This window comes from Heloderma suspectum, chromosome 4 (assembly GCF_057233095.1).
Source record: "Heloderma suspectum isolate Gila_16-S chromosome 4, 16-S_ref, whole genome shotgun sequence".
NCBI classification, from domain to species: domain Eukaryota; kingdom Metazoa; phylum Chordata; class Lepidosauria; order Squamata; family Helodermatidae; genus Heloderma; species Heloderma suspectum.
Window position 1 is genome coordinate 42,570,248 of NC_139461.1, and position 27,652 is coordinate 42,597,899.

A 27,652-nucleotide genomic window follows, 5' to 3' on the forward strand; every position below is an offset into this window, starting at 1 on the left:
CACGCCCCACATATTTTCACCCTCGGCTTGCAAGCATTTGCTATATTGCATTTGGAAGCCCCCAAAACCTGTGGAGGTTATAATCGGATTTCTCTCTTTTTAAACTAACGTTTAATTTAAAGCCCGCCCCTTCTCTTTTTCTTGCTTTGCTAGCTTGAAAAATAATACGACCCGCAGTTTAATCGGGCAGACCTTTCAGTTTTTAGAAGGTGCAGGCCCGAAAACCTTATTCACCACAAATTGTTTATCCCAAAGACACATGGCAACGAACTGATTTCAATGGGAAGTCGAAGTAAACTGGTGGAAGAGCAAGAGGAAGCATTCGGATTTCAAGCTCAGCGGTTGGCCAAGCCCGAAACCGGAAGTCTTCAGAGGATCTCATATTCAGAGGGACCATATTTCCGAGTAACCATGTATAGAGTTGAGTTGGACGCTTAAGTTTAGCCCTGTTGAACGCAATGAGACCACAGCGCCCTGCTCTACACGAATGCATTGTGCGATCCTGAGCATGTCGTCTCAGAAGTCAAACTGAATTCAGTAGATCTTATAATTATTGTACTTCCATTTGCAGCCTTAGGGCGCAATCCTATGCATGTGTAGACAGAAAAGAAGTCCTACAACAACTCTTATCGTGAAATGCTGGGAGTTGTAGGACTTTACTCTGTCTAAGCATGGATAGGATTATGCTTCAAGTGGGTTTAAATTCCGATATTCCACTGGATCAACAGGATCCACTGGATCAACAGGATCCACTGGATCAATCAGCTGACCCTTCTAAATCTATCCACCTAACCAATATTCCCTCCATTGAGGATCTAACACATAAACGGCTTTGATTGTTGGACCACTTCGGTTTCCCTACAACGGTCGGAACTGTGGTCTATTTCGACCTATGTGGGAGGGTAGGGTGCTCATAATTACATCTCCAAGACCCACTGCCTGACTCCCCCATTTTTAGCTACCGCCATTTTGGGAAGGTGGGTGGGTTGGTGGAATCATGGGGTTATATCCAATGATTTAGAGCATCTCTACACCAGCCTAAAATCCTGCATTTAAAAGGGGGCTTTCTGCTTCCGTTTTAAATGCAGGATCACAACGGACTCCCTTTACATGCGCTCCCCTAGAATCATAGAATCATAGAATAGTAGGGTTGGAAGGGGCCTACAAGGCCATCGAGTCCAACCCCCTGCTCAATGCAGGAATCCAAGTCAGAGCATCCCTGACAGATGGCTGTCCAGCCTCGTCTTGAATGCCTCCAGTGTGGGAGAGCCCACCACCTCCCTAGGGAATCCGTTCCACTGTCGTATTGCTCTAACAGTCAGGAAGTTTTTCCTGATGTTCACCTGGAATCTGGCTTCCTGTCACTTGAGCCCATTATTCCGTGTCCTGCACTCCGGGATGATGGAGAAGAGATCCTAGCCTTCTTCTCTGTGACAGCCTTTCAAGTACTTGAAGAGCACTATCCTATCTTCCCTCAGTCTTCTCTTCTCAAGGCTACACATGCCCAGTTCTTTCAGTCTCTCTTCATGGGGCTTTGTTTCCAGTCCCCTGATCACCTTGGTTGCCCTCCTCTGAACCCTCTCCAGCTTGTCTGCATCCTTCTTAAAGTGTGGCACCCAGAACTGGACACAGTACTCCAGATGAGGCCTAACCAGTGCTGAGTAGAGGGGAACTAGTACTTCCCGGGATTTGGAAGTGATGCTTCTATGAATGCAGCCCAAAATAGCATTTGTCTTTTTTGCAGCCACATCACATTGTTGGCTCATATTCAGCTTGTGATCTACAACAATTCCAAGATCCTTCTCGCTTGTCGTGTTGTTGAGCCACGTATCCCCCATCTTGTAACTGTGCATTTGGTTTCTTTTTCCTAGGTGCAGAACTTGGTATTTATCCCTATTAAATTTCATTCTGTTGTTTTCTGCCCAGCACTCCAGTCTATCCAGATCACTTTGAATTTTGTTTCTGTCTTCCAAAGTATTAGCTATCCCGCCCAATTTTGTGTCATCTGCACATTTGATCAGCATTCCCTGCACCTCCTCCTCCAAGTCATTAATAAAAATCTTGAAGAGCACTGGGCCCAGGACTGAGCCCTGCGGTACCCCACTCATTACCTCTCCCCACTTTGAGAAGGTCCCATTGATAAGCACTCTTTGAGTCCGATTCTGTAGCCAACTGTGGATCCACCGGATCGTTGTTTCATCTAGCCCACTTTGAGCTCGTTTGCTCATCAGGATATCATGGGGCACTTTGTCAAAAGCTTTGCTGAAGTCGAGGTATATGATGTCCACAGCATTCCCACAGTCCACAAGTGAGGTGACTTGATCCAAAAATGAGATCAGATTCGTCTCGCAGGACTTGTTCTTGACAAATCCATGTTGGCTTCGAGTAATCACGGCATTGTTGTCAAGGTGCTTCCAGATGGATTGCTTTATCATCTGCTCGAGAATTCTCCCAGGGATTGATGTCAGACTGACTGGTCTGTAGTTCCCAGGTTCCTCCTTTTTACCCTTTTTGAAGATAGGGACAACATTAGCCCTCCTCCAGTCATCTGGCACTTTACCCATCCTCCATGATTTCTCAAAGAGAATAGACAGCGGTTCTGAGAGTTCTTCTGCCAGTTCCTTTATTACTCTAAGGTGCAGTTCATCTGGCCCTGGAGATTTGAACTCATTCAAAGTAATGAGGTGTTCCTTGACCATATGCCTGTCGATCTCAAGCTGCAATCCTGCCCCTTCAGCCTGTACTTCGCCTTTGCCAGGGGGGTCATAGACCCTCTTTTGGGAGAAGACTGAGCCAAAGTAGGAATTGAGCACTTCTGCCTTTTCCTTGTCATCTGTTATCATTTTGCCATCCTTATTTAATAGCTGAACAACCATTTATTTCCTCTGCCTTTTACTATGCACATAGCTGAAGAAAGCCTTTTTGTTGTTTTTAGCATCCCTCGCTAACCTCAGCTCGTTCTCAGCTTTAGCCTTCCTGACGCCATCCCTGCAATTCTGGGCTACCTGCCTGTACTCTTCCTTTGTTACTTGGCCTTCCTTCCACTTCCTATATGTGTCCTTTTTTTGTTTTCAGGTCATCTCTAAGCTTTTTGTGAAGCCACATTGGCTTCTTCTGTTGTCTTCCACCTTTTCTTTTTGTTGGAATTGTTTGTAGTTGTGCCTTGAGAATTTCGTTTTTTAAAAGCTCCCACCCATCTTGGACTCCTTTTCTCATTAGTGTCGCTTGCCATGGGACCTTACTGATCATTGTTCTGAGTTTATTAAAATCAGCTTTCCTAAAATCCAGGGTACGCATTTGACTACACTTGGCTTTTGCTTCCCTTAGAACCAAGAACTCAAGTACAACATGGTCACTTTCCCCCAGAGTTCCTGTAACTGCGACTTTATCCACTAAGTCATCTCTGTTGGTTAGGATCAAGTCAAGGATAGCCGATCCTCTAGTCCCTTCCTCTACTTTCTATAGGAGGAAGTTATCCACCACACGTCAGGAATTTCCTGGAGGGCCATGTTTTGCAGAATTTGTCTCCCAACAAATATCGGGGAAATTGAAGTCCCCCATTACTACTACATCATGCTTCCTTAAAACATTGGCTATTTGTTTTTCAAAAGTTTCATCCTTGTCTTCTCCTTGATTGGGTGGCCGGTAGTAGACTCCCACCATTAGGTTCCTTTTATTCTTTGCTCCATTTATTTTGATCCAGATGCTCTCGATGGGGCTACCAAGCTCATTCTCCTGTATTTCTATGCAGAGATATGTATTTTTAACCTATAGTGCAACCCCGCCTCCCTTTCTGTTCCTCCTGTTCTTTTTGAACAAGTTATATCCTTCAATTGCTGTATTCCAGTCAAGAGAGTCATCCCACCAAGTCTCAGTTATACCTATCAGGTCATAATTTCCCTCTTGTATTAAGAGTTCAAGTTCGTTCTGTTTGTTTCCCATACTCTGGGCATTAGTATATAGACATCGAAGACCATGTGCTTCATAGTCTGGTTTTCTTCCTACATGTGTCTGAAGACTATTATTGGGTGCTCTTAGAGCTGTTCTCTCTATTGCAGTGCATGCGCCTACGTCCATTGTTACCCCCAACTTTACATCTCCCTTCCCCGTAGGATTCAGTTTAAAGCCCTCCTGATGAAGTTCTTCATGCTGTGGCCAAACACATTCTTCCCATCCTTTGTGAGGTGCAACCCATCCCTTGCCAACAGCCCATCTTCCAGGAAGTATAGCCCGTGGTCCCAGAATCCAAATCTCTCTCGTCGGCACCACCTTTGTAGCCAGTCATTCACCCGGAGTATTTTTCATTCCCTTTCTATCCCTCTTCTAACTACTGGAAGTATGGATGAGAAAACTATCTGGGCCCCAAAGTTCTTGAGTTTCCTCCCCAAAGCTTCAAAGTCTGACGTGATCTCTTCATAGCTCCGCTTGGTGGTATCATTTGTTCCCACATGGATGAGAAGAAAGGGATACCTGTCAGTGGGCTTTATGAGTGCAGGCAACCTTTCAGTCACATCTCTAATCTGTCCTCCTGAGAGACAACATACCTGGCGAGTCCACAGGTCTTCGCGACATACTTGGGTCTCGATCCCACGCAGCAAGGAATCTCCTACTACTACCACTCTTCTCTTCTTGTTGTTGTAGGCCTGAGTTTCATTGCCTCTGTTTGACTGACCTTCAGCCTCTTGCTCACTCTCATGCAGGTTCCCCTGTGATTCTTCCTCTGCAGGCTGTCCTCCAGTCTCATCCGCAAGTACCTGGAATCGGTTCCACAGCTCCACTGCTTCCACTGGTGCAGAGTGGCATCTAGTTCTTCTCCTAACTGTCACCCTTTTCCAAGGAGTATCCTCTTCTCCATTTTTCTTCTCCTCAGCATTTCCCACTGCCTCATCTTGCTGTTGCTCTTCAAGCTTCTGGTCTTCCCTTTGCTGCTGTAGTTCCCCCATTCTGTCCAAGAACCCTTTTCCTCTTGTTTGAGTCTTCCATATGTTTCATTGACCTCACTCCTCTTCTTGTGGCTTTTCCATTTTCATGGAGGGAACACAAGCAGGGTCATTTGATAGCTCATTATCCATGATCTATTTAAAAACAGAATAAAGGCCATTTAGTGCAGGAGACACCCTGTCATCTAAAGGGCCTGCAAACTTCCATGAGTGAGCAATCTCAATAGCAGGATAAAAGCTCCGTGTGAAGAAGCCCAAAATGAATGGGACTTAAATTAGACTAACATTGGAGACAACCCAGGTGGTGGGTCTTGGAGAGTTTATTGAGAGCACCTCCCCCCCCCCCATGGATGGAGGGTGGGGCCTTTGCAACAAAAACAACAACATCTTCAAGAAGAAGGTCGTAAAATCTCCTCCACTGTGGATTGTGACTAAGGGAGGCTACACTTTCAGACAGCCGCCGCCCCATTCTTCCTTGCCCCCCCCCCCACACACACAGAGAAAGAAGTCCTGAAAAAAGTAAAGCAGCTCTATAATAGTCTCCACTGGTGTCTCTCCCCCCCCCCTCATTCGTTTCGATGGGGCTCCCTCAAGAAAAGGTTCGGGGCCCGGTGTCGTTTCTCTCTCCCCTCCCCGCCTCCCTCGTCGGCCGCTTCCGCCTTAGCTGCTTAGGACTCCGCTTAAGCCACCACCACCACCAAAGCGAGCTGTAGCGTTTCAAGCAGGCTGCCTCGCCCAGGTAGTTCTGTAGTTTAACTCTCTCGCCAACGCAGCTGCCTTGAAATGAGCGGGATAGCAGGAGGGAGACAGCGCGGGTTTAGACTCTGGCTGTCATGGTCTAGCGCGCGCCCACAGCCCTCTTTCCGAGGGAATCCGTTCACTTTAAACTGTGCCAAGGCGGCCTGGCCGCGTCTGGGGGCCCACCTGCTCATTCGGCTGAGTGGGGCCCTGGGCTTCTGCCCCAAAGCCCTACCCTGGCAGCACCACACAAAGAGACGTGCTGAAAGACGTGGATCAAGTCCGTGAAAGTCTCCACTCGTCTGCCCCTCTCGGTGGAGGCTGGGGGGGGGGGGGATCTGCTCCGGGTTTCAGTCAGAACTCTAAAGGAGCAAGCCGAGGTGCTTTGCTTTGCACCTTGGATAGCTCCTTTAGAGTTCTGACTGAAAGCCAACGCGGATGCATCGGGGCCACCAGCCTCCACTGGCCCCTCCTTGGCTGGATGTTTCTGCCCGGAGAGAGGGCAGGGAAGAAACGGCGCTCGGGTTTGGGGAGGAGGAGGCTGGGGCGCAAGCCCGACGCCCCAAAGAGATGCAAGTTCGTCGAGCTGATCAGGCAACATCAGGTGGGAAGAAGGATTCTGGACGGCACCACTTTCATACTGCAGGTGGGGAGGAGTCGTTTTTTGAATGCTTAAAATAGTACGATTTTTGAAAAAGCGCCAAACTCTCCCGGCATGTGGTAAAACACCACTTCTGAAAACGTTATCACAGCCCTCTTCCTGATGTGGTAGATTTTGCTTTCCGGGTGCGGCTCTCGGCTCAGTGAAGACGGTCTTTCCTTGGTAGTTGGGGTGGGGGAGGCAGTGCCCCCCCCCCCCGTAGCTCGCCGTTGGCTCTACGCCCTGAGACTTCATTGCAATAAAAACAAAACGACAAAATCAGGCTGCAATTCTATCTACTACTCAAGAGTAAGCTCTAACAAACACTGTTGGACTTCCCTGTAAACATGGACCGGATCTGGCGGCACGTGTGGACCTAGAATGACCTGTTGCCAGAGGCAGATTGCTTCCTTTAAAAAAGAAAGAAAACCCCTGACTGTTCTGTGTTTAGAGATGTGATTGTTTTAAGACATCAGCTGTTAATGGTCCATGCAGGGCAGGCCCTACCATTAGGCAGAAGGAGGCATCAGGCAGCCAATCTGGGGTGCTATGAAAAGGCAGCAGATTGTTTTTAAATTTATTGTTGTTGCATTTTTACGGGGGGGAGCAGGGGGGATTGTGGGATTTTCTTCCTCTGGTGCAAATTAAATATGCACCATAAGTTGGGGGGCGGGAGGTGTCATTTGCTGCTCAGCCTCAGGCAGGAAAACGTCTTGGGCGGCCATCTTATGAGGAATTTTTTAAAAATCGGGAGAAATGGAGCTTCTCTCTCCCTCTCCCCGTTTACAGCCCGATCCTAAGCATGTTTACTTTTACTCCAAAGAATGGGAATGACTACTTGTAAATTGTAGGAGAGGGACTGGCTGGCACTGATGGGAGTTGATGTCCCAAACATCTGGCGAGGGAGACTGGTCCAAGTGGTCCGAGGCTGGATTTGACTTCCATGGAAGGCTGTTTTGGATTGGGGTGTTTATCTCTCTGTTGGGTGAGATTTTGGTCAGGAGGGAGGGAGGGAAATAAGCGCCTCCCCCGCTCTTTCCAAGCCCAGTGAGCTAATAATTCCACTGCACACAGTTTCTTAAAAATCCAACCGGCTCCCGTCATAATAATGGTAATGGGTTTTGTGCAATGTTAGTCTAACTTAAGTCCCATTCCTTTCAATGAGTCGACCCTAAGTAGAACTGAGATTGGATACCATCCATTGATGATAATAGTGATGGGTCCAGATTTAGCCATACTTAAAGTAGATCCATTGAAATCAATAGGACTTGAGGTTTGACCCACTGATTTCAATGCGTCTACTGTGAGTAAGGGCATTGTCCCATGTTAATCCTATGTAGAGTAGACCCATTGAAATGAATGAGACTTATGTTAGTACCATTCATTTCAATGGGTCTACTCTATGTAAGATGAACATGGGAAATACCCTTAGAGTAGACTCATTGAAATCAATGGGTGATTGAAATCAATGGGTCCTACATAGAATAGAGCCATTAAAATGCATGAGACTTAAGGTAGCCCCATTCATTCAGTGGGTCTACTCTACATAGGCCTAACATGGGATAATCTAGATACAAGCACCAAATAATAAAGTAAAAGAAAATCTCCCTGGGGAGCGGGAGAAAATACCACACAAGGCGAAAAGGTCCAGCCTGCCCGGCACTCCGTTCTGCAGCCGCAGTCTTTTCCCAGCTGCCCAAGAGCAATACCTGTCACGGCTGTTACTGTGCAGGCCGCGGGTGTTTCTTTGCCTGTCAGCAGGAGGGCGACCCTCGACGGGACTTCCAGACGCTTGAGGAGAGCGAGGCTTCTTAAAGGGCCTCCCAAACCGCGCCGTGTCTCCTCGCTCCTTGAGCTTCAATGCGGCTTGAGAAGAGAACAGAGAAAAGGCGGAAGGGAAAGGAGGGAGAGATCATTCTGCAGGGAGGTAAAACCTTGAGGACTGGGGATGTGGCATGCCGCCTCAAGGGGAAACGTGGCTTGAATGGATCCCCTCAAGAAGAGATGATAGGCAAAAAGCAAAACAAAACAAGCCTCAAGCTTGTACTTGCCAAATCAGTGGCTAAGGGCACGATCCTATGCAGGCTTAGAAAAAAGTCCTACAACTCCCAGCATGCCCCATGACTAGCAGGGGCATGCTGGGAATTGTAGGATTTTTTTTTTGTCTAAGCCTACATAGGATCTGGCCCATTACATTCTTTCATTTTCGTACTCCAAGGAGAGGAATGGGGCAGAGTATTGTCTGCGCGGAATTCTACAAGCAAAAGGGCCCAAGATTGACAGCGCAATTCTATCCGTGGCTACTCAGAAGTAACCTCCACTGGGCTTCCATGAGGATTGCTTCCAGGTAAGTTTGTATAGGACTGAAGCCTGCCTTCCTCTTTCCTTCTTTCTTTCTTTCTGGCTGAAAATTCCGGGGGGGGGGGGGCGGAATAGCCCCAGTGAAGTCGAGTCCTCCCTCTGATCCCGTTGACTTGCTCTAATAAGGCTGTTTGGAGAGCAGTTCAATTCTTCATTAATTCCTTCTGGAAATATTCGCGTGACTTCGGGGGTATCGCTTTGCGCGCTCTCTTCCGTTAACCCCAGGCTTGTCACTGAGTCGGAAACCAGCAGAGATCATGCAGGGAAAGGGAGTTTAAGGGAACCCGCATGGTCTCAAATATTACCCTCGGAATGTCCAAGATCCACAGGAAGGGAAACATTTGCCTAGAGCTGCGATCTTTGTAACGGTTTCCTGCGACTCAAATTGAACTGAATTGCACTTTCCCAATCATTTCTTTGCCGTCTCTGGGTTGGATCCAGACATAGTCATACTTAAAGTAGACCCAATGAAATACTCTTAAGTATGACTGAGCCTGGATCCAACCCTAACTTTGAATACTCGGAAATACTTTGTTCTTAGGCTGCAATCTTATATATCCGTTTATCTGGGATATAGCCTATTGAACTCAGGGGAGCAGACTTCAGAGTATGCATAGGGTTGCACTGTTACTCTCCAGTAACCGTGCAGACCTATCGCATATAGTAGGATTCACTTCTGATTCTTGTATAGGATCTGTGTGTAGCTTTACATACAACCAAATGTAACTGAATCCTGAGGGGATTTGGTTCCAAGTGTAAGTACTTCACGGATTGCAGCCTTGATATAGTTTTGAAAAAACTATTGGAAAGGTATCTCTTTAGAGACGCCTTAAGGATGTTGAGATTAGCTTAAAATTCCGATTCCTTTCACTGAAAGGATGAGTGGCACCTTTTAAGCTCCAATTCTCCAGAACTTGCTTCCTTGGAAGCAAGTTCTGCTGCCTCCAGTGGGACTGCCCTGGAAGGTCCAAAATCCACACCTGGGCGATACCTTTATTAGGACCAACCAACCCAAATGCCACAAAAATGTGCAAGCTTTCCAGTTCTCCAAAACGCTTCATCAGGCTAGGTAGATGCCTTCCTCAGTGAAGCTATATCCTCAGTGATGGGGTTTGTCTTGTTTTTTTTTGGGGGGGGGGTTGGTTTAGGATAAAGAAAAAGGCTGGCTCAAACCCGTCTTTCTGGGCCAAATTGTTCTGTTCAAGCGCAGAAATCGCAGCTGCGAACTTACATGCTTAGGACGAAATCCTAGGAATATTTATTCAGAAGGAAGTTCTACCGAGCCCAATGGGACTTGCTTCTGATTGGACGGTAGAACCCTTAGGCTTCAGTCTCATGCCTAACTTACTTGGGAGTAAGCCCCATTGAATTCAGCCGGAAATGGCTTCCGAGTAGAAGACCAGCTTAGGCTTCAAGTCAGTGTGTCAGTGTGTCCTTCAGACAACACGACCTTCTGAATCCAGCCCGAAATGAAGTGCTGTTCAGAGAAGTCTTGACTGTCCAAAATAGTTTAGCTGACCAAAAAGGGGGGGGGGGAGCGGGGCGGGAATCACTAAGGCATGAATGATGCTATGATGTAATGTAGCGTGATAGAGAGGGTTCCATCCAATAAATCATACAGGCTCCCAGCCGCCGCCCTTGAGCCACTTTCTTGTAAGTGCAGGCCAAACTGAGATCAGTTGAACATAATTCTGCATTAATGGATTTTGGAATGAAGGAATCAAGCCCCCCCCCCCCTTTAGGGCGGATGGGAATCGTATTACAGTTCAGGGCTGAGCGATATTTCCAGTTATGAATAAGCAGAGTGCTAGGGGAGAGAGGAGAAACCCACCTGAAAACCCCACTGCCGCTTTCTAGACCCCCCCCCCCATCCCAATTTAAGCTAAGGCGCTAAATGTGAGTGGGGTTCAGCGGCCTTCATTGCAGTGCAGAGCCAACACTGATCCTCAGCGCTTTTCTTTATTCAGAAGCAAGTCCTAGGATCTTCAGTGGGGCTTACTCTTAGGTAAGTGTATACTGCGCAACGGCCGCCTCAAATCATTCCGCCTCGAGGTTAGCTGGGTGGTGAAGAGGCTTACTGCGTAGAAGCGAAGAGAGCCACTTCTCACGGTTTCCCAAACGAGGCAACAGTTGACGCCTGCTGGTTCTGCCTGGTGCGGGGAACACGTTTATGGCTACAGTGAGGGGCAAAACATTTGACCCGGATTGGGACGCTACGGCTGGGGTAAGGGGTCCTTTAAGATCTGGATGGGCTCCCTGCGCCTGCTCGAGAGTAAATATGAAAGTGAGGAAAAAAGATGCAGCTGCTAGACACAGATTTAAAGTAATACATGTTTATTGACGTGACATCTGTTTTGGCCCTTAGGGAATACCGTTATCAGGACGGGCCAAAATGTCACAAAAGATTGTGCAAGTTTTCGAATTCCCCAGAATTCTTCTTCAGGCTAGGTGGTATAAGACTGAGGGAATGGGGAAGAAACAGGAAAGATCAAAATTAACGCCAGATCTTGCCGGCAGGAGGTCTGCGGTATCTCAGCGCTGTGTCTTCTTTTCTTTTCCGTTCATTTCTGACGTTTTAAACGCACTCTTTTTAAAAAGAGCTCCCACTTTTCGACTTCTTCCCTTCGCATCATCAACTTGGTCAGTAAATCATGTCAAAAGCCAGATAAGATTTGGCTTATTCTTTTATCATTCTTATGGCGCTCCACAGTGTGTTTTATAAGTCTCTTACCTCATTTATGGATTCATCCGGGATGCTTAGATTACTGAGAGAGCGGGAGAGAGAAGAACAAAAATCGCGTTTATCTGATCGGATTCAAAGCAACTTCTTAAATAACCCACATTATCTCCTTGGCATTTGGAATAGACCAAATAGGTTCTGGCAGCCATTCTGGCGAGTTTTTATTTAATTTATTTTTTGGTTACTGAACCATTGATACGGCTGTCCTTTGAAAACGTCCCTTGGAAATACTGAACTTTCTTGACCGTCCGTTGTGACATGCCAAAGGGGATGGATTAATCAGGATGGATGGAGCCAGCCGGGGGCAGAAGTCAAAACGGTTAGTCTGCAGAAGGAGGAGAGACTGAGTTCTCTAAACCGAGAGAGGGGGGGGACCCCCAGTGGAGACTGGGTGGCGCGGATGTCAGCGGGGCCCAATAGCTCCTTTAGAATGCTGACTGGTTCTGACTGAAACCCGGAGCTGATCCACTGCCCCGCTGACATCGGAGCCACCAGCCTCCACTGGAGGGAATGAGAGAGACCCATGTCATAGGTCTGTCCATGCGCGTGTGTATATTAGCTTTGTATCTTCCCTTCGGTGATAAGATGCATGTGTAGTGGGTGTTGAACTTATTCATAGCCACAATTTAATGTTGGTTCTTTAAAATTAGAAAGACGGTAGAAAAGCAAAGTTCTTCAAATCCATTAAAAAAATGAATAGAAACTTGCCTTGACTCTTCCTTCCGAGTGAGTTCCACTCGAGACAAAGGCACTGAAACGCAAGCCTGCATAAGATCTGCAGTTTTAAGGATTAGTCAGTTCACTAAGTTGACCTGCAAATTTACAGCTATTTTTAAAAAGGAAATTCTAGCGGGATTTGGGTGATGCAAATGAGACTCTCAAGATTAATCTGAAGTCAGTACAAGTTTCAACTGGCAGTCAGAGGAAGGAAGAAGAGGCATTTACGCCGACCCTGTAGTCGCTTGGATGGAAGTCAGGCTGGCGTCCTTCCAAAGCTAGGCGCGCTTGCTTGGGAGTGGCGTTTTCTTTCAGTATCCATTCGAAGTGGCTTCCATCGAAACCATTGGCGTTTGTTTCCAGTTCATCGCCCGGTCTCTTCTCCCGACGTGTGCCCGTCCAGCCCAGTTTAAGGCCCATTCCTGTCCAATTTCGGATAATGAAAATGAGGCGCTGAAGTCCGTCCGGCGGGCAAGCCACGCTACGCCTTGGAAAGCCAAGCCTCGCCAGAGCCACTGCGGGCATGCCTGCGATTGCGCCCACCATCGGAAGGGGGGATGCTCGCTCTTGAAGCTGTCCGAATTCTTCCGTGCTCCCGCCCTTGCAGCCTTCCCATTTCCACAGATGGGGAAGAACCCCTTAAGGAAAAGAGGGAGGTTTGCCAAGACCAGGCAGCAGCCGTGAAGATCCTCCTCCAAGCGCGCTTCGAATCGAAAGCCATCTTGCAGCTCCTAGGAATGCCAAGTAAATCTAGAATGGGTGCAACTGTGCGCCTAGATCTCTAGAGCGGCCTGTTGGCAGTAAGCCCCACCCCATCCAGATGCCTTGGCTCCCCCCCCCCCCGTTCATGCAGACGTATCCAACTACCACGCAGCGAGCGCTGTCATGCTGCGGGTAACTTGCTCGTCTGTATCATCCTACCAAGCAGTAAGGAGAACTCAGCTGCCGTGTTGGTGTCGTGCCATTCCTCCGCAGAGCCGAAGGCGGCCTAGCTCTGTGAGCGCTTAATCTCATTTCTGTTCTAAAATGCGTATATGGCCGGGGAGAGGCCGGCGGCAGCCCTGTGATGGGGAGGACTTTGTTCTCCCTTCGTCCCCGCGCCCGCCCCAGCGGCGGTGGGGAAAGTAGTGAGGACTGGAGGAGTGCACAACCACGTGGGAATAAGTTCCATTGCACTCCGTGGGACTGACCTTTTAGTAAAGATGTGTAGGCTCGCCCCTGCCCCTTCCCCATGGCCTGACCCACGGGTTGACCCAATTTCCACTACCGGCCAGCAAACACAACCGCCCTGCCGGGCCGGACCCGGTGACGTAATGATCGCCCTCCCAGGCCAGACCAGTTTTCCGACCCCGTGCTTGCCAGATGCTTCTGGAAAGCCCGCAGGCAGGCCACGTAAGTGACTGTCTCCTCTGTAGATTGTCCCCCGAGCCTAGTATTCAGGGGGATATCCACTTCGTTTGAAGGCGGCAGCTCCATTTAGTTGTCATTGGTTAGATCCACCTTGCATGAATTTGCTTTAAGGCAGTGGTGAAAGTGAGCAGGTGGGGACCAAGAGGCGTACGAAGACTGAACAGTGCGAAGGGGTTAAGGGCACCATCCTATGCATGTTTAGGCAGAGGCAAATCCTACAACTCCCAGCATATATACATTTTCCTTGCAAGAGGAAAAAAAGGCGGGGTATAAATGCAATAAATAAATAAATAAATAAATAAATAAATAAATAAATAATACACTTCACTCCTCTGTCTCTCTCTTTAAGAAAGAAGGGGCTTGGCTTAATGTGGGAAGGGTGGTATTGAATGGATGTGGCTATTGCTGAAGAGCAGCCTAAGGTTGTTGGATGAGCTTCATAAGCACTTGGACTTTAACGCTGCATCTACACAGGATTAAGGCCAGGCCCCACTTAAAAGCAGTTGGTTCCCCATCGACTTTTTGGAATGGGACTTGCTTCCAAATAACTGTGCTTAGGACTACAGTTGCAGAGTATCTGTACACTTCTTTGGTGGTGGTGTTTTCTGGAACCAGTGCTCCAGAATGTTACCAGTTACTGCGGTTCCATTACAATTTAATGGTGCTTATAGGTAAGTATGCTTAGAACGAGCTTTGGCTTGCAGCACTGTCCTATGTTTTTGCTCAGAAGTCTCCCTGCATTCGCTGAGGCTTACTCCCAGGGAAATGGGTATAGGATTGCGGCCTGAATCTCAGCCCATCCTAAACGGGTTTCCTTGTCAAACTCCCTTAACAAGGAAAACATGGCTACGATGTGGATGTGATTCAGGCCAGGATCTTCTAAGCAGACTCGGCTAAGCACCATTAATTTCAAGGGAACCTCTTCCCAAGTATATGTGCTTAGTGCTGAGGTGTCAACGTATTTCCAAATACATTGGAATATTTGGACAGTGGAGCCCAGCTCCACCAAACTTGCCTCGAACCATCTGACCAGGGACTGCAGCTTTAAACATTAAAATAAAAGCAGACTAAGGGGTAGCTCCCCTTTCCACAGATTCAAAGGCACCATATGCCTCATTATTCCCTAATGAGCTCTGGGAATGAGAGTGACAGTAGGATGCCTGCATGACCACTGGCTGAAACAGGTCTCCTGTCTTTCTCGGACAAATTTCAGGTTAGGATATGTGTTTACATAACTCTCTGAATGATACAAAATCTCTTACTTCTCCTTACCCTGCTAGTGTTCTTTCGTGTATGTGTACTCTCGCATTTGCCGATGTCTACTTACCTCCCCCCCAAAAATCTACTCCCCTGAGAGTGGGATTCATTTGCTCCTGGTTAACTGCCGCCAAAGGTTGCCATCCATTTTCTTTTTGGCAGGGCTACTGTGTATTTAGCAACTGTTCACTGAGATTTAGTGAGGACTAGAGCTTTACCGGTTGAATTTCATGACACTGTTTCAAAGCACAGGCATCCATGCAGCAGCAGCAGAAGAAAAAAGACATGGCAAAATTCATGTTGTGTCACAATGGTGCAGCCAGGGCTGCGCCTTGGGGTCAAAGTCCAGCATCTGGCAGCCCGCCCCCCCCATGACCACCCAGAGGGGGGCAGGTGATGAGGGCGTAAAGGCAGCAGAGGCAAACTCCATTTTATTCCAGGAGTCGTGATGTTACTATGATTTAAGTGAGTTTAAAATGCAAAACTGCACATGCTCAGAGTGGTATTGTTGTTGGCAAATGGTGCTGTATGTTGCTGTAACATATCAGGAACGTAGAGGGAGTTGTAAGGCACAGAGTGGTGACTGGGAGTGTGTGAAGAGAAATGTTAGTTGTGTGCTTCGCAACTGAAGTAATACATAAGGCCATCTAAAGGGGGTCCCCATAAGGCCAGGGTCTAAAATTACGTAGCTGCACCACTGTGTCACTACCACTGTGTGTGTACCAGGCGTAGCTCTTGGCAGAAAGATACAGGGTGAGGTACTGACTTGGGAGTTAAACTCAGATCAGGGAGAAATGGGTTCAAAACTCCACTGATGTCAACCCCCTCCCGCCCAAAGCATGGTAGTATTAATGAAGCAATCAAAACCAAAGTGTTACAGTGTAAATCTTATATACATCTACTCAGATGTAAGCCCTGTTGAGCAGTCTTCCCCAATGGGCATGGTGGCTGGGGATGATGGGAGTTGTAGTTGGACCTTTGGAGGGCGCCAGGCTTGGGAAGGTTGATCTAGGATCTGGACATTAAGGCCGCCGTCCTCAGGTCATTTTATGTGTTCACAGGTTTGTAGGCTTACTTGGGAGTAAGTCATGTTGAACTCAGTTTGGAATTGTTTGGGCTAAACATTAGCTGGGCTAGGACAGAGCCAGCCTTTGGAATTCAGTTGAGATTTGGGTCAAGTAATCTGAATGGATCTTTCGCAGTGCAGTCTTGGAAGCAACACCTATTGTGTTCAATGGAGCTTACTTGCAGGAAAGTGCATAGGACTTCAGTCACAGGAGGCTTTATTTTACCTGAATATGAAATGATAAACTGCCACCAAGTACACTGTATATTTTTATAGAATATATTAATTCCATATACTTAAATATATTACTTTTCATCTGAACATGAGATAACCCCCTTGTTTGTTCCACAATAGCCCTCGTGAATGGAAACTGTATTTTAACAGCCTGCTCCTATGCACATTAACTCAGAAGCAAGTCATACTGAGTTCACTGGAACTTACTCCAAAGTAAGTCCCCTTTGGATTGTAGTCTCAGAGACTGCTGCACAGTAAGTGGATTACAAGAACAGACCCATCTTTACCTTCCTTTTTGTATGCAGGTCATGCAAAAGATGACCGAGGAACTGAGGTTGCCTTATATCTCAGGTTCTAGAGGCTAGAGACTTGTTGTTTTAAATGAAAATGGGAGATTATGGCCTATTGGGAAGGGGTCAATTGCAACCCCTTGTCCCTTCCTGTGGACACCCATGTGCCCCACCTGTTATTTTCCTTGTAAATATATGGCTCTACACCTGTTGCAAGGAAATAACATAACTGGTGTGGGTCAACCTTCCCCCATCATCCCCATGCACACTGGGGCAGGTGTGGACAGAAGGTAGTTTGGGAAAGTAGAGATGTGTATGTTTCCATTCCTTATCCAGACGGTTTCTGCAGTGAAGGCTGGTGGCTCCCATGTCAGTGAGGTGGTGAATCCTTTCCAGGTTTCAGTCAGAGCTCTAAACCAGCTATCCAGGGTGCTTCTCACTGGTTCTGACTGAAACCTGGATTCCGTACATCTGTATGTTATGGGTCAGGCACGAGCCAAGCTGAGCATGACCTGGGGCTGGTCACTCTCTCTTTTGGCTCCACCTACTTTACAGGGTGGTTGTGAGGATAAAATGTATGTGTGTGTGGGGAGGTGTTTCCTTAAAGGAAGGACAGTAGATAAGATCAATAAATAGTGCAATCCTCTGCATGTTTACTCAGACGTCAGTCCCAGTATGCCTTAACTTACAGGTAAGCATGTAGAATTGCAGCCTAAATTAGTAAAGAACTTGCAATCAGGAACCACCTGCAGTACAATGAAAGGTGTGGATCAGGCCCTACACAGTTTAACTCCTCTTGGAATTAAGTGGGATTTGTGTGGGAGCACAAACTAAGGCTGCAATCCTACCTGGGAGTAAGTCTCATTGAACTCAAGTAAACATACATAGGATTGCTCTGAAAATGCAAGATTTCCGCCTCTGCTTGCAACAGATACACACACTTAACCTGAGCAACTGTGTTGAAGGACAGCATGCACATTCCAAACTGAAATCATTCCCCCACCCACACCCCACATCTTCTACTACAGGGGATCAGGAGGATCACAGAATCATAGAACAGTAGGGTTGGAAGGGGCCTACAAGACCATCGAGTCCAACCCCCTGCTCAGTGCAGGGATCCAAGTCAGAGCATCCCTGACAGATGGCTGTCCAGCCTCGTCTTGAAGGCCTCCAGTGTGGGAGAGCCCACCACCTCCACGGTTATATGAACATCCAGCTATCAAGAATGTCCTTGTGTGGTCTGTTTTGACTCAATGTTTTTAAGGAGGTCCTTTGTTCTGTGCAATAGGAGCCTCAATTGGCTTTGGTATAACTGAGCATTGCTGTCTGTAAATCTAGAATTTTGCATGCACTTGGGGGAGTATTTCTGTATAAACACATAGTGATGCCTGCTGTAAATTCTTTGGTTGTGTTGATTCCAAACAAAGCATCAAAAGGCACCTAAGGGTGAAATCCACAGCCCCATGAAGGCAACTGAAGAGGGTGGTATCTAATTTTAGTCTTACTTAGAGCACAACCGTTGAAATGAATGGGACTTAAGTTGGACTAACATTGGATACAACCCAGAATTCTTAATTCAGGCTGGAGAACCTGTGGCCTCAGATGGTGAAGAACTACTACTCCCATCACCCATCACCCATCACCATTGGCCAGGCTGGCTGGGGCTGATGGGAAGTGGAGTGAACAACATTTGGAGGGCCACCAGAAGTTCCCCAGCCAGGTCTTAATTGATTTGAAGGGGGGTGCTGGATTATTCCCCTCTTATCTTCGGGGAGGAGCAGCCAATGAGAAGTGACTATAGATCTGAGTCAGTCACCCTTCCATGTCTTCCTCCACCCCGTCTTCCCAAGGCCTTTCAACCAGACCTCTTAGCTTGCAAAATATACCTAGTAGTAACTTTCTTGATCAATAAATAACCCTGGGGCTCTTGTGTCCGTTTCAGTCTTTCTCAGCTTGAGCTGCAGTGGAGGCTCCATGGTGACACTTTTACTATCGAAATATATACAGACTTTTACTAGCTCTTGGGGGAAACCCAGAGGCTGGGGGGAATTTTTGTATTTGCTGGCTTGTAAACCTTTTTATTGGAAAGCAGCTAAGGGGATGGGGGAATCTGGTTTGCTTTTCACGGCCTACGCTTTGTACACCGAATGTGTCAAAAAAAGAAATCCAGGTTCGTCTCAGGGTATACATAATAACCTCCCCACCCCAACTCACAAATAATCGTATTTTCTAAAACTAAAGAAAAAGAGAGCTGGTCATCATAGATCCTCAGCACCTTGGATGAGATCCCTGATATTATTTTACAGAAGTTTGAGGGAACAGTGAGGTTTCAGCTGGGAAACTCACTACATCTAACCCGCCTTCCTTGGGTCACACTAGCAGCGACTGCTGGGAGAAGGATTAAATCATCCTATCTGAAGCGCAATGCCAAGGAAGTTAGGGTGCAATCCTATGCATGTTTCGGCAGAAAAAAGGCCTACAACTCCCAGCAGGCCCATTCATTTCAATGATTCTACTCTAGCTAGGACTAATGTTAGATACCATCCTCTGCAATCGATTTCATGGGGCTCTGGATTACACCCTTAGGTGCCTTTTGATGCTTTGTTTGGAATCAACACAGCCAAAGAATTTACAGCAGGCCTCACCACATATCCATGCAGAAATACTCTCTCAAGTGCAAACAAAATTCTAGAGTTACAGCCAAGATCCTATGCATTTTTATTCAGAGGTAAGTCCTGCTGAGTTCAATGGCTCTTGCTTCTGGGTAACTGCAGGCAGGACTTCAGCCACAGCGATGCTGGGAGCTGCAGGCCTTTTCTTTCTGCCCAAACATGCATAGCATTATGTCTTATGAGCCCCTAACACCCTTGTTGGCATGGAAGTAAGACAGCAATTTACCTTAACTTTCAAGTAAGGGGGCTGATGTTAAAGCGTGTTAATATACTTTGCCTAGACCAAGCATAGGGACCTTCCAGATGTTGTCATACGGCAACTCGCATCACCTCTAGCCAGCAGTGAGGGATAATGGGAGTTGGTAGTCTAACAACATCTGGAGGGCAAGTTGACAGTGGTCTGGACCAATACAGTTCCATCTTAGGGGTGTACGAAACCCTGCTTACCTGGCTCTGCCAGGTTCCGCAGGTGGGGGGAGGCGATCCGTTCCTCCCGCTCAGAATCCTGTCCGGCCAGCTCTGCTCCACGGCCAGCCACAGAGCCGCCGGCTGGGCTAACCCGCTTTAGCCATGATAGGCGACGTAAATATTTACGTCGCCTATCACGGCTAAACCAGGAACGCAAATGGCATAGGGGATGCCATTTGCGTCCCCGCTTTAGCCATGATAGGCCACGTAAATATATATGTAGCCTATCATGGGCCGGCGTAGGGACGCAAATGGCGGCTGCTACGATGGCCGCCATTTGTGGCCGCAGCAGCCTGGCAGCGGCTGGAGCTGCTGCCAGAGCCGCAGCCAGGAAGGCTCCGTTTCGCGGGGCTTTCGCGGGGTGGTGGGGCGGGGGGCTCTGTTCCGCCATGGATTCCAGGGGGCTGAATTGACTGGAATTCGCCCCCCCCTGGGATCCGTGGCGGAATTCTCTAACATCCCTGTTCCATCTACAATCAAGTTAATGGATGCGAAGCCATGGGTTTCAAGAATAAGTCCCACTGATGTTGATCGATGGGAATCAAGAGGGGCCCGCCTTTTGGAACCCTCTTTAGGTCATGGTACAGTGGATGCTCTGATTTCGGTGGGGCTGTGAATCGATTCTGGGTTTCAGCCAGAACTCTAACAGAGCTATCCAAGGTGCTGAACCCATTTTGGGGATAGGTTCGGACTGAATCCCAAAAAAGATGCACAGTCCCATCGAAATCAGAGCCACCAGCCCCCACTGGATACAACTCACCTTTCTTGAGACCCCCCTCCTTTCTCCCTCGTGCAAGGGTGAGTGTCTGGGCTGCTGAAGAGGTCGAATGCACCACCCCCTCCCCACCCGAGTCCCATGGACGTCCCCCCTCAGTCGGCGGTGAAACTGACTGCAATTATTCGTTTTATCTTGCAGACGATCTTTCGCCCAGCGCTTTAAGGAGACAGAAGTATTTGTTTGATGTATCGACTCTCTCAGACAACGAGGAGCTGGTGGGAGCGGAGCTGCGGCTCCTTCGCAAAGCCCCTGGCGATCATTTCTCCAAGGCTCAGACGGGCCCGGCCCACTTGCAGGTCTCGCCCTGCCTTTCGGGCCGCCTCTTGGACTCCAGGACGCTGGACCTGCAGGAGGCGGCGTCTGCCCGGGCCGGTGGCGACTGGGAGGTGTTCGACGTGTGGCAAGCGTGGCAGCCGCGCCACCTCGGGCGGCAGCAGCAGCAGCAGCTTTGCCTGGAGTTGCGAGCCGTGGGGGGGCCGCGACCTCAGCAACAGCTGCTGGACCTGCGCGGCCTGGGCCTGGGGCGGGCCGCGCGGCTGCAGACGGAGAAAGCGCTGCTGGTGGCTTTCACCAAGTCGCGGCGGAAGAATCTCTTCGCGGAGTTGCGCCAAGAGCCGGGAGCGGCGCCGCCGCGCACGCAGGCGCCCTCCGCGGAGTCGACGGCAGGCGCGGAGCGGCGCTTCCAGAGCCGCCGGATGAGGCGCACGGCGTATAACAACCGGCACGGCAAGCGGCACGGCAAGAAGGCGCGGCTGCGCTGCAGCAAGAAAGCCTTGCACGTGAACTTCAAAGAGCTGGGCTGGGACGACTGGATTATCGCCCCCCTGGAGTACGAGGCCCACCACTGCGAGGGCGTGTGCGACTTCCCGCTGCGCTCGCACCTGGAGCCCACGAACCACGCCATCATCCAGACGCTCATGAACTCCATGGACCCGGGCGCCACGCCGCCCAGCTGCTGCGTGCCCACCAAGCTGACGCCCATCAGCATCCTCTACACGGACGCGGGCAACAACGTGGTCTACAAGCAGTACGAGGACATGGTGGTCGAGTCCTGCGGATGCAGGTAGCCCCGCGCCTCTCCGGCTGCCCCTGGAGGGGAAGGAGGAAGCGGCGGCGGCGGCGGCGGCGGCGCCAGGGAGCTGAAGGGAGACGGCGCGCGGGACTCGCCCGGGCTGGCCCTGCGGGGCGAGGGAGGCGCTCGACGGAGCGGCTGCTGTCGCGCGCGAGCGCCGGGGAAGCCCTCCGGAAAGGAGGGCGCAGGAGAGCGCGCGCGCCTGGGGGAGGCCGCCCCGCGCGCGCCCCGCGCCCTCGGCTTCCCCGCGGGGAGGCGCCAAGAGGCCGGTCGGAAGTGCGCCTGCGCGCCCTGGGCCGACTGTCGGGCCGAAGAGTTCAGCCCCGCCCCCTGGGCGAAGGTTCCCCTTTGCGAGGGCGCGGGCAAGGCGGCTTCCGAAGGCGCCCCGGTGGAAGCGGGCGGCTCCGATTTCAGCGGGGCTGCGGATCCGCGCTGAGGTCCAGTCAGCAGAACTCTAAAGGAGCGAACCGAGTGTTAGCGCAATACGGCAATGGAAGCAATGACCTAGGGAGGTGGCGGGCTCTCCCACGCTGGAGGCCTTCAAGGCGAGGCTGGGCAGCCGCCTGCCAGGATGCTCTGGCTTGGGTTCCTGCGTTGAGCGGGGGGCTGGGCTCGATGGCCTTGCAGGCCCCTTCCAACGCCCCTATTCTATGATCCTGTGATTCACAGCCCAGCTGAAATCGGAGCCACCGGCCTCCACTGGGAGCTTGGTGCCCTCCGCGTCCAGGCAAAGCCGCCCTTCGTGGCGCAGGCTGGGAGGAGAAGGCTTGTGTGTCTGAGAGGCCCGATCGCTGCGTAGCCAGCCAGCCACAAGCGGCTCCCCGCTCCCCTCGTGTTTGGCAGCAGGAGGGAGAAGATTCTCGAGGCAGCGTGGGCTGTTTGAGAGAGGAAGCACATAGGAAGACTCTTGGTCCATCCAGCCCAGTGTTGGTGACACTGACCAGCAGCAGCTCTTCCAAGGTTCTGGGAAAGATTCTTTCCTAGCCCTACCTGGAGATGCCGGGGATTGAACCTGGGACCTCCTGCATGCAAAGCAGGGGCTCTGCCACTGAGCTGTGGCCCCTCCCTAGCCCCGTGCTTAAGGCAGTAGGTCAGAGACACCAGCCCTTCACAAGGAGTGGTTGGAAGGAGAGAAACGATGCTTTTCAGATCAGAATTGTGAGAAGCTGGAAAAGGCAGGCGTTGGTCGGCACTTTCACAAGTGACGCTTAGGGTGGTTTAGGTATCCCTCCCCCCCCTCCTCGAGACTGGCTTAGGACAGTTTTCGCTAACCTGGTGCCCTCCAGATCTGTTGGACTACAACACAGACAGCATGCCTGGCCGGGGGATGCTGGGAGTTTTAGGCCAACACTTCCGTGAACCACCCAGAGAGCTTCGGCTATGGGGCGGTATAGAAATTCAATTATTAATTACAACAACACATCTGGAGGGCACCAGGTTGGGGAAGTGTGGTGTAGGACGTACATTCAGTTTTTAAAATGGGCCTCCGCCACTTTCCATCCTGCATGAGTGACGTTCACACATACGTGCAAACTGCATGGAAGAGGTTCCCGGAGGTGTTGGTCTTCTGGGTTGTAGTTCAGCCCTTTTTTGTGCCAGCCCAAGGTGTAGGAAGGTGGGGGCTGCAACAACCCCCCCCCCCTTAAGGCCACCAGGACAATAAGGCAGGAGGCTGAGCCGCTTGGGGATTGCCTTGGAAAAGGGAAGTAGGGAACCGAGAAAATGCCAAATCCTTCCCTTCAGAGGGCACTACCCTTAAAGGTGGCCTAAATATAGGGCGCAATCCTATGCATTTTTAGACAGAAAAAAGTCCTACAACTCCCAGCATTCCCCAGCCATCATGGCTGGCAGGGCAATGCTGAGTGCTGTAGGACTTTTTTCTGTCTAAACATGCATAGGATTGCGCCCTAAAGAAATAAGTGTGGAATTCTAGTCTCAGAATTGTCGGATGACCTAGATTCTTTTTAAGGCAGCTTTCCCCAACCCAATGCCTTCCAGATGTGTTGGGCAACAAATCCCATCACCCCAGCCTACACATTGGTTGATTTAGGGGCTAGCTGAGATGATGGGAGTTGTAGTCAGACACATCTGGAGGGTGCCTGTGTAGGGAGGCTGCTTCAAGGGAAGTAATTGGAAAGTGTAAGTGCAGAACAGAGACGGTCTGATGTTTCTTCAAAAATACAGGTATTTTGCTTTCTGCTCTCCTACAAGATTACCAGACTGAAATAGGTTTAGCACCCGTCCTCCCCTACACAGCACTTGATTCCAGACTGTAATTACCAGTTAAGTTGGGCTTTAAATCCTAGTAATGAGAAGCTGTGAACAGAGTTGACAGAAAGCACAAACAAGATGGATTTTTAGATGGGTGTGGAAGTGCCTTTTAATTTCGAAGTGTCACCAGGGAGTTAATAAGTTCCAGAAGAGACAGGTAGGCAGGTGCCTCTGCAAGTTACATCAGTATTACACAGTTGATCTAGATGTGATGTGCTCTCTTGCCATCACAACACTTTTACCTTCCTTTCCCAGCCTTCCATGAATATGGCTTTCCATGCAAGAAAATGCACTTCCAAACATTCCTGAAGCCCATTAGGAGTTTCCTCCCACTACACTGAATTCTAGAGCAGTTAGAATCTGTCGGACTGTCTTGTTTCATAGAGATGCACAATGGCTGCAGAGGGGGAAAAAGAATGACTATAAAAATAAATAAATAGATAAATAAATAATATAAAAATTAATAAAGGAAAGCCTTGGCCAGGAGCAATATTTTTTTTTTAAAATGCACACTTTGGTTTGGATGTATTGTTGTTCACACTGAAGCTGTAAATATTAGTTTATTTAAACAGACTGCAAAGTGCAAAAATGGAGGTGAACAACATGCATTTTCTTTTTTTCCCTAATGTCCAGAACATTATATGCACTCAAATGTCTAATATTTTTTTAAAAGTTTATATTTGAGCTGTACAGACTTAAGCATTAATCAAATATTTCATTTGTATGTCTGTAATATTATCATGTTACTTTTTAAAATGTTATTGCAAGATTTAAAATTCTGTGCTAATAATGGAGAATTCTTTTTCTATTGTCTACCTCACAACATTGCAAGGGCACAATCCCCTGGGAAGGTCTACCTACCATGCTCTGGCACAGTGCTCTTTCATTTCAATCAAGCTTGAGCAGGATGTCTTCCTGCTGGGTTGTGCTCCAGATATTTACAACTCCAACAGAACAATCCTATGCACACTTACCTGAGAGTAAGCTCCATTGAATGGAGTGGGGTTTACCTCTGAACAGACATGTATAGGGTTGCACTGTAAAACTCTCTGAGGTAAATTAATATCCAGAACATTTTTTACAGTACACTTTTACTGGATGGTACTAAAATTATGACTGTATTATTAAACTCTTTCCCCCCAAAAAACAGTTGCTTTTGCTGTTCTAATCTAGTTAAATACTAACATACTTTGCCTTAACAGAATGTTGGCTACAATTTCTCCAATGCTGTCAATCCACTTGAAACAAGCGCCACTTAAAACACTAATCTTCAAAGCCCTTTGTACTTTAAACATTTTTATATTCTTACAAGATTCTTAGTGGTAATGTTTTCAGATACCTAAGGACTTCATTAAGAGTAGAAGCTACATTTTATAAACTTGTGCAATGTTCACCTACTACGGAAACATCAGTAAACAGAAGAAAAAAAATACATGGTTGTATACATTTTTATACATTTTATCATGTGTCGGGGAAAAAGTTTGCAAATGGTATTAATAAAAATTATGCATGGTGTAGAGAATGTGGATAGGGAGACATTTTCCTCCTCTCATAATATGAGAACCTGGGGTCATCCCATGAAGCTGATTGGTGGGAGATTCGGGACAGATAAAAGGCAGGACTTCTTCACATGGTGCATAGTTAAACTATGGAATTCGCTACCACAAGTCGTAGGGATGGCCACCATTTGGATGGCTTTAAGAGGGGGTTAGATAGATTACTGGAGGAGAAGGCTATCAATGGTTACTAGTCCTGATGGCTATGTGGTATCTCGGTACCAGAGCCAGTATGCCTATGTACACCAGTTGCTGGGGAACGTGGGCAGAAGGGTGCTCTTGCACTCATGTCTTGCTTGTGGGTTTCCTACGGGCAGCTGGTTGGCCATTGTGTGAACAGAATGCTGGAGTAGATGGACCCTTGGTCTGATCCAGCAGGGCTCTTCTTATGTACTTACCCAAGAATATTTTTATGGTTAATATTAGTTTTACACGAATAGCAGTGTTTAGTGAACAAGAACAACCACCCACATCTTAAACACAATTGACTTGACCCCATAGTCTTACATTGGAATGGAGAGCTCTTATACACAACGGTGGTACCAGAATAATTTCCATGGAGGAAGCCCAGCTTTGCACAGTTAGGAAGGAGCAGGTGTATCTGCTTCATTTATTGAAATGAATGGAGCAAAAGTTGGATGTGGGTCAGTGCTGTGTTCACATCAGAGCTTTCACACATGGGAGTGGCTGCAGTCTGGAGAAAGTTGGGTGTGCTTTATCCCGTTAGTTGAATGTAAGCGAATGTAAGTTAATTTTAAAAATCTGATTTATTTAAATGGGATTTAGACGTGTCTAATGTTTTCCCTTGTTGCATTCACCATGTAGAGGTAAGCCCTACTGGAATTACTAAGGATACACTGCAGTCTTCCCCAATCTGGTGCCTTCCAGATTCAATGGCTGGGCGTGTTGGGGATTATGGGAGTTGTAGTCCAACACTCCTGGAGGGCACCAGATTGCAGAAGGCTGATATACTGCGAAGAAAACATGGTTGGGTTTGGAGTGTTGGTTTTGGTCTTCCATTACGACAGGGGTACAAATCTTCAGGCTCCGGCAAATTCAACGCTGGAGGTCCCAGTCTGGCTGTCTGGGGTTCATTTGGTGGTTTCCTGGCTTTACTGCACCCCCCCAAAAAAAGCTTGAAATGCCTCTCCTAAGGCTTAGTTACTGGCAGTAGGAGCTTTAAACAAAAATATGTTGGGGCTTTTGGCCTGGCCCCTTTTGCCTTTGGCCCTGCCCACCACAAGAATGTGGGGCTGCCTTTACATTAAAGAAAAAATCCACAGTCCTCGGGTTGTGGAGCTTTTCTTCATTTACAGCGGGGACCACGTGATTGCTGAAAAGGGAAGCTTTTAATTTTCAAGGTTCCATAGAACTCAGTGAAACAGAGACATCTAGTAGCTGTTTTACTAGCGCAACATCCTGACTTAAATAGATCGCTTGTTATTTCCTAATCTTTTTGAGATGGAATAACCAGGAAATACCTCTGGATGCGCCCTAGCGGTTCACAATATCATCTAAAGACCCGCAAACTTCTGTGAGTGAGCAATCTGAATAGCAGGATAAAAGCTCCAGGTGAGGAAACCCTGGGTATGATGTCTCAGGTTTCTATAATTAGGATAAGGAGGGGCAGATTGCAATCTCTCCAGAGATAAGCAACTAAATATTTAATTGACAGCTTTTACTTTAGGATTTGGGGGTAAATAAAGATATGGCTGAAATAACAAATAGAACTGTATACGCCAAATATGGACGAGGCTAACTTTAAACCACAGTTCACTACCCAGTGCAGCATTGCTGTTGTTAGACCAGTAGGAGCTGCCTGTCCCTGCTCCTTCTGTCTGTTGTTGGGGGCTTCTGTTGTGGAGGTTCGCTCTTCCTCCCTGGCTGAGGGCTGCTCCCTCTGCCTCTTCTCTTCTCCTGTCCCCCATGCAGCTGCCTTCCTTGAACTTCCTTCTCAGCTGCACTAGTTCACTCAGCCGCTGCCTCCTCTTCGTCTCCTCCAAATGTTTCTCCCCTCTCTTTTTCTTCTCCCCCCACTGCACAGAACCAACAGCCATTTTAAAAACTCACGCTATGCCCCTCCCACTTTACACAGCCAGCCCAGATTCAAAGGCCCTTAAGAGGCAGGCATTCCATGGGCCCCAAGAACTTCCCCAAAATGGAATTTGGCCCTCTGGCAGGAAGAGGTTCAGCGCCCCTGCCTTTGGACAAGAGACACAGGGTACGGTGACTTCTATTGGGCAAGTGCCCTGCCCCAATCACAGATTTCTACAAGCGGTCCAGACTCTGCCCTCTTCCATTTGATGCCCGTGTTTTCCCACTGCTCCTTCTGCCTTTTTTCTTACCGCAGAAAATCAGTCTAGGAGGAAAAGGCGGAATAGCTGCCCAAACATGCTTTTGGGTTGGTTGTGCTAGGAGCCCTCTGTCCAGGGGCACCCGTTC

General features: G+C 48.5%; 1 protein-coding gene across 1 annotated transcript in view; it reads left to right on the top strand.

The window, feature by feature from the left end:
• Positions 1 to 21,378, top strand: part of GDF6 (growth differentiation factor 6) — a 30,500-nt gene extending 9,122 nt beyond the window's left edge. The window contains exon 2 of the mRNA XM_084848006.1: positions 20,450 to 21,378. Coding sequence (XP_084704132.1) covers positions 20,450 to 21,378 — 929 coding nt within the window. The remainder of the gene's footprint in view (positions 1 to 20,449) is intronic.
• Positions 21,379 to 27,652: the final 6,274 nt, after the last annotated feature.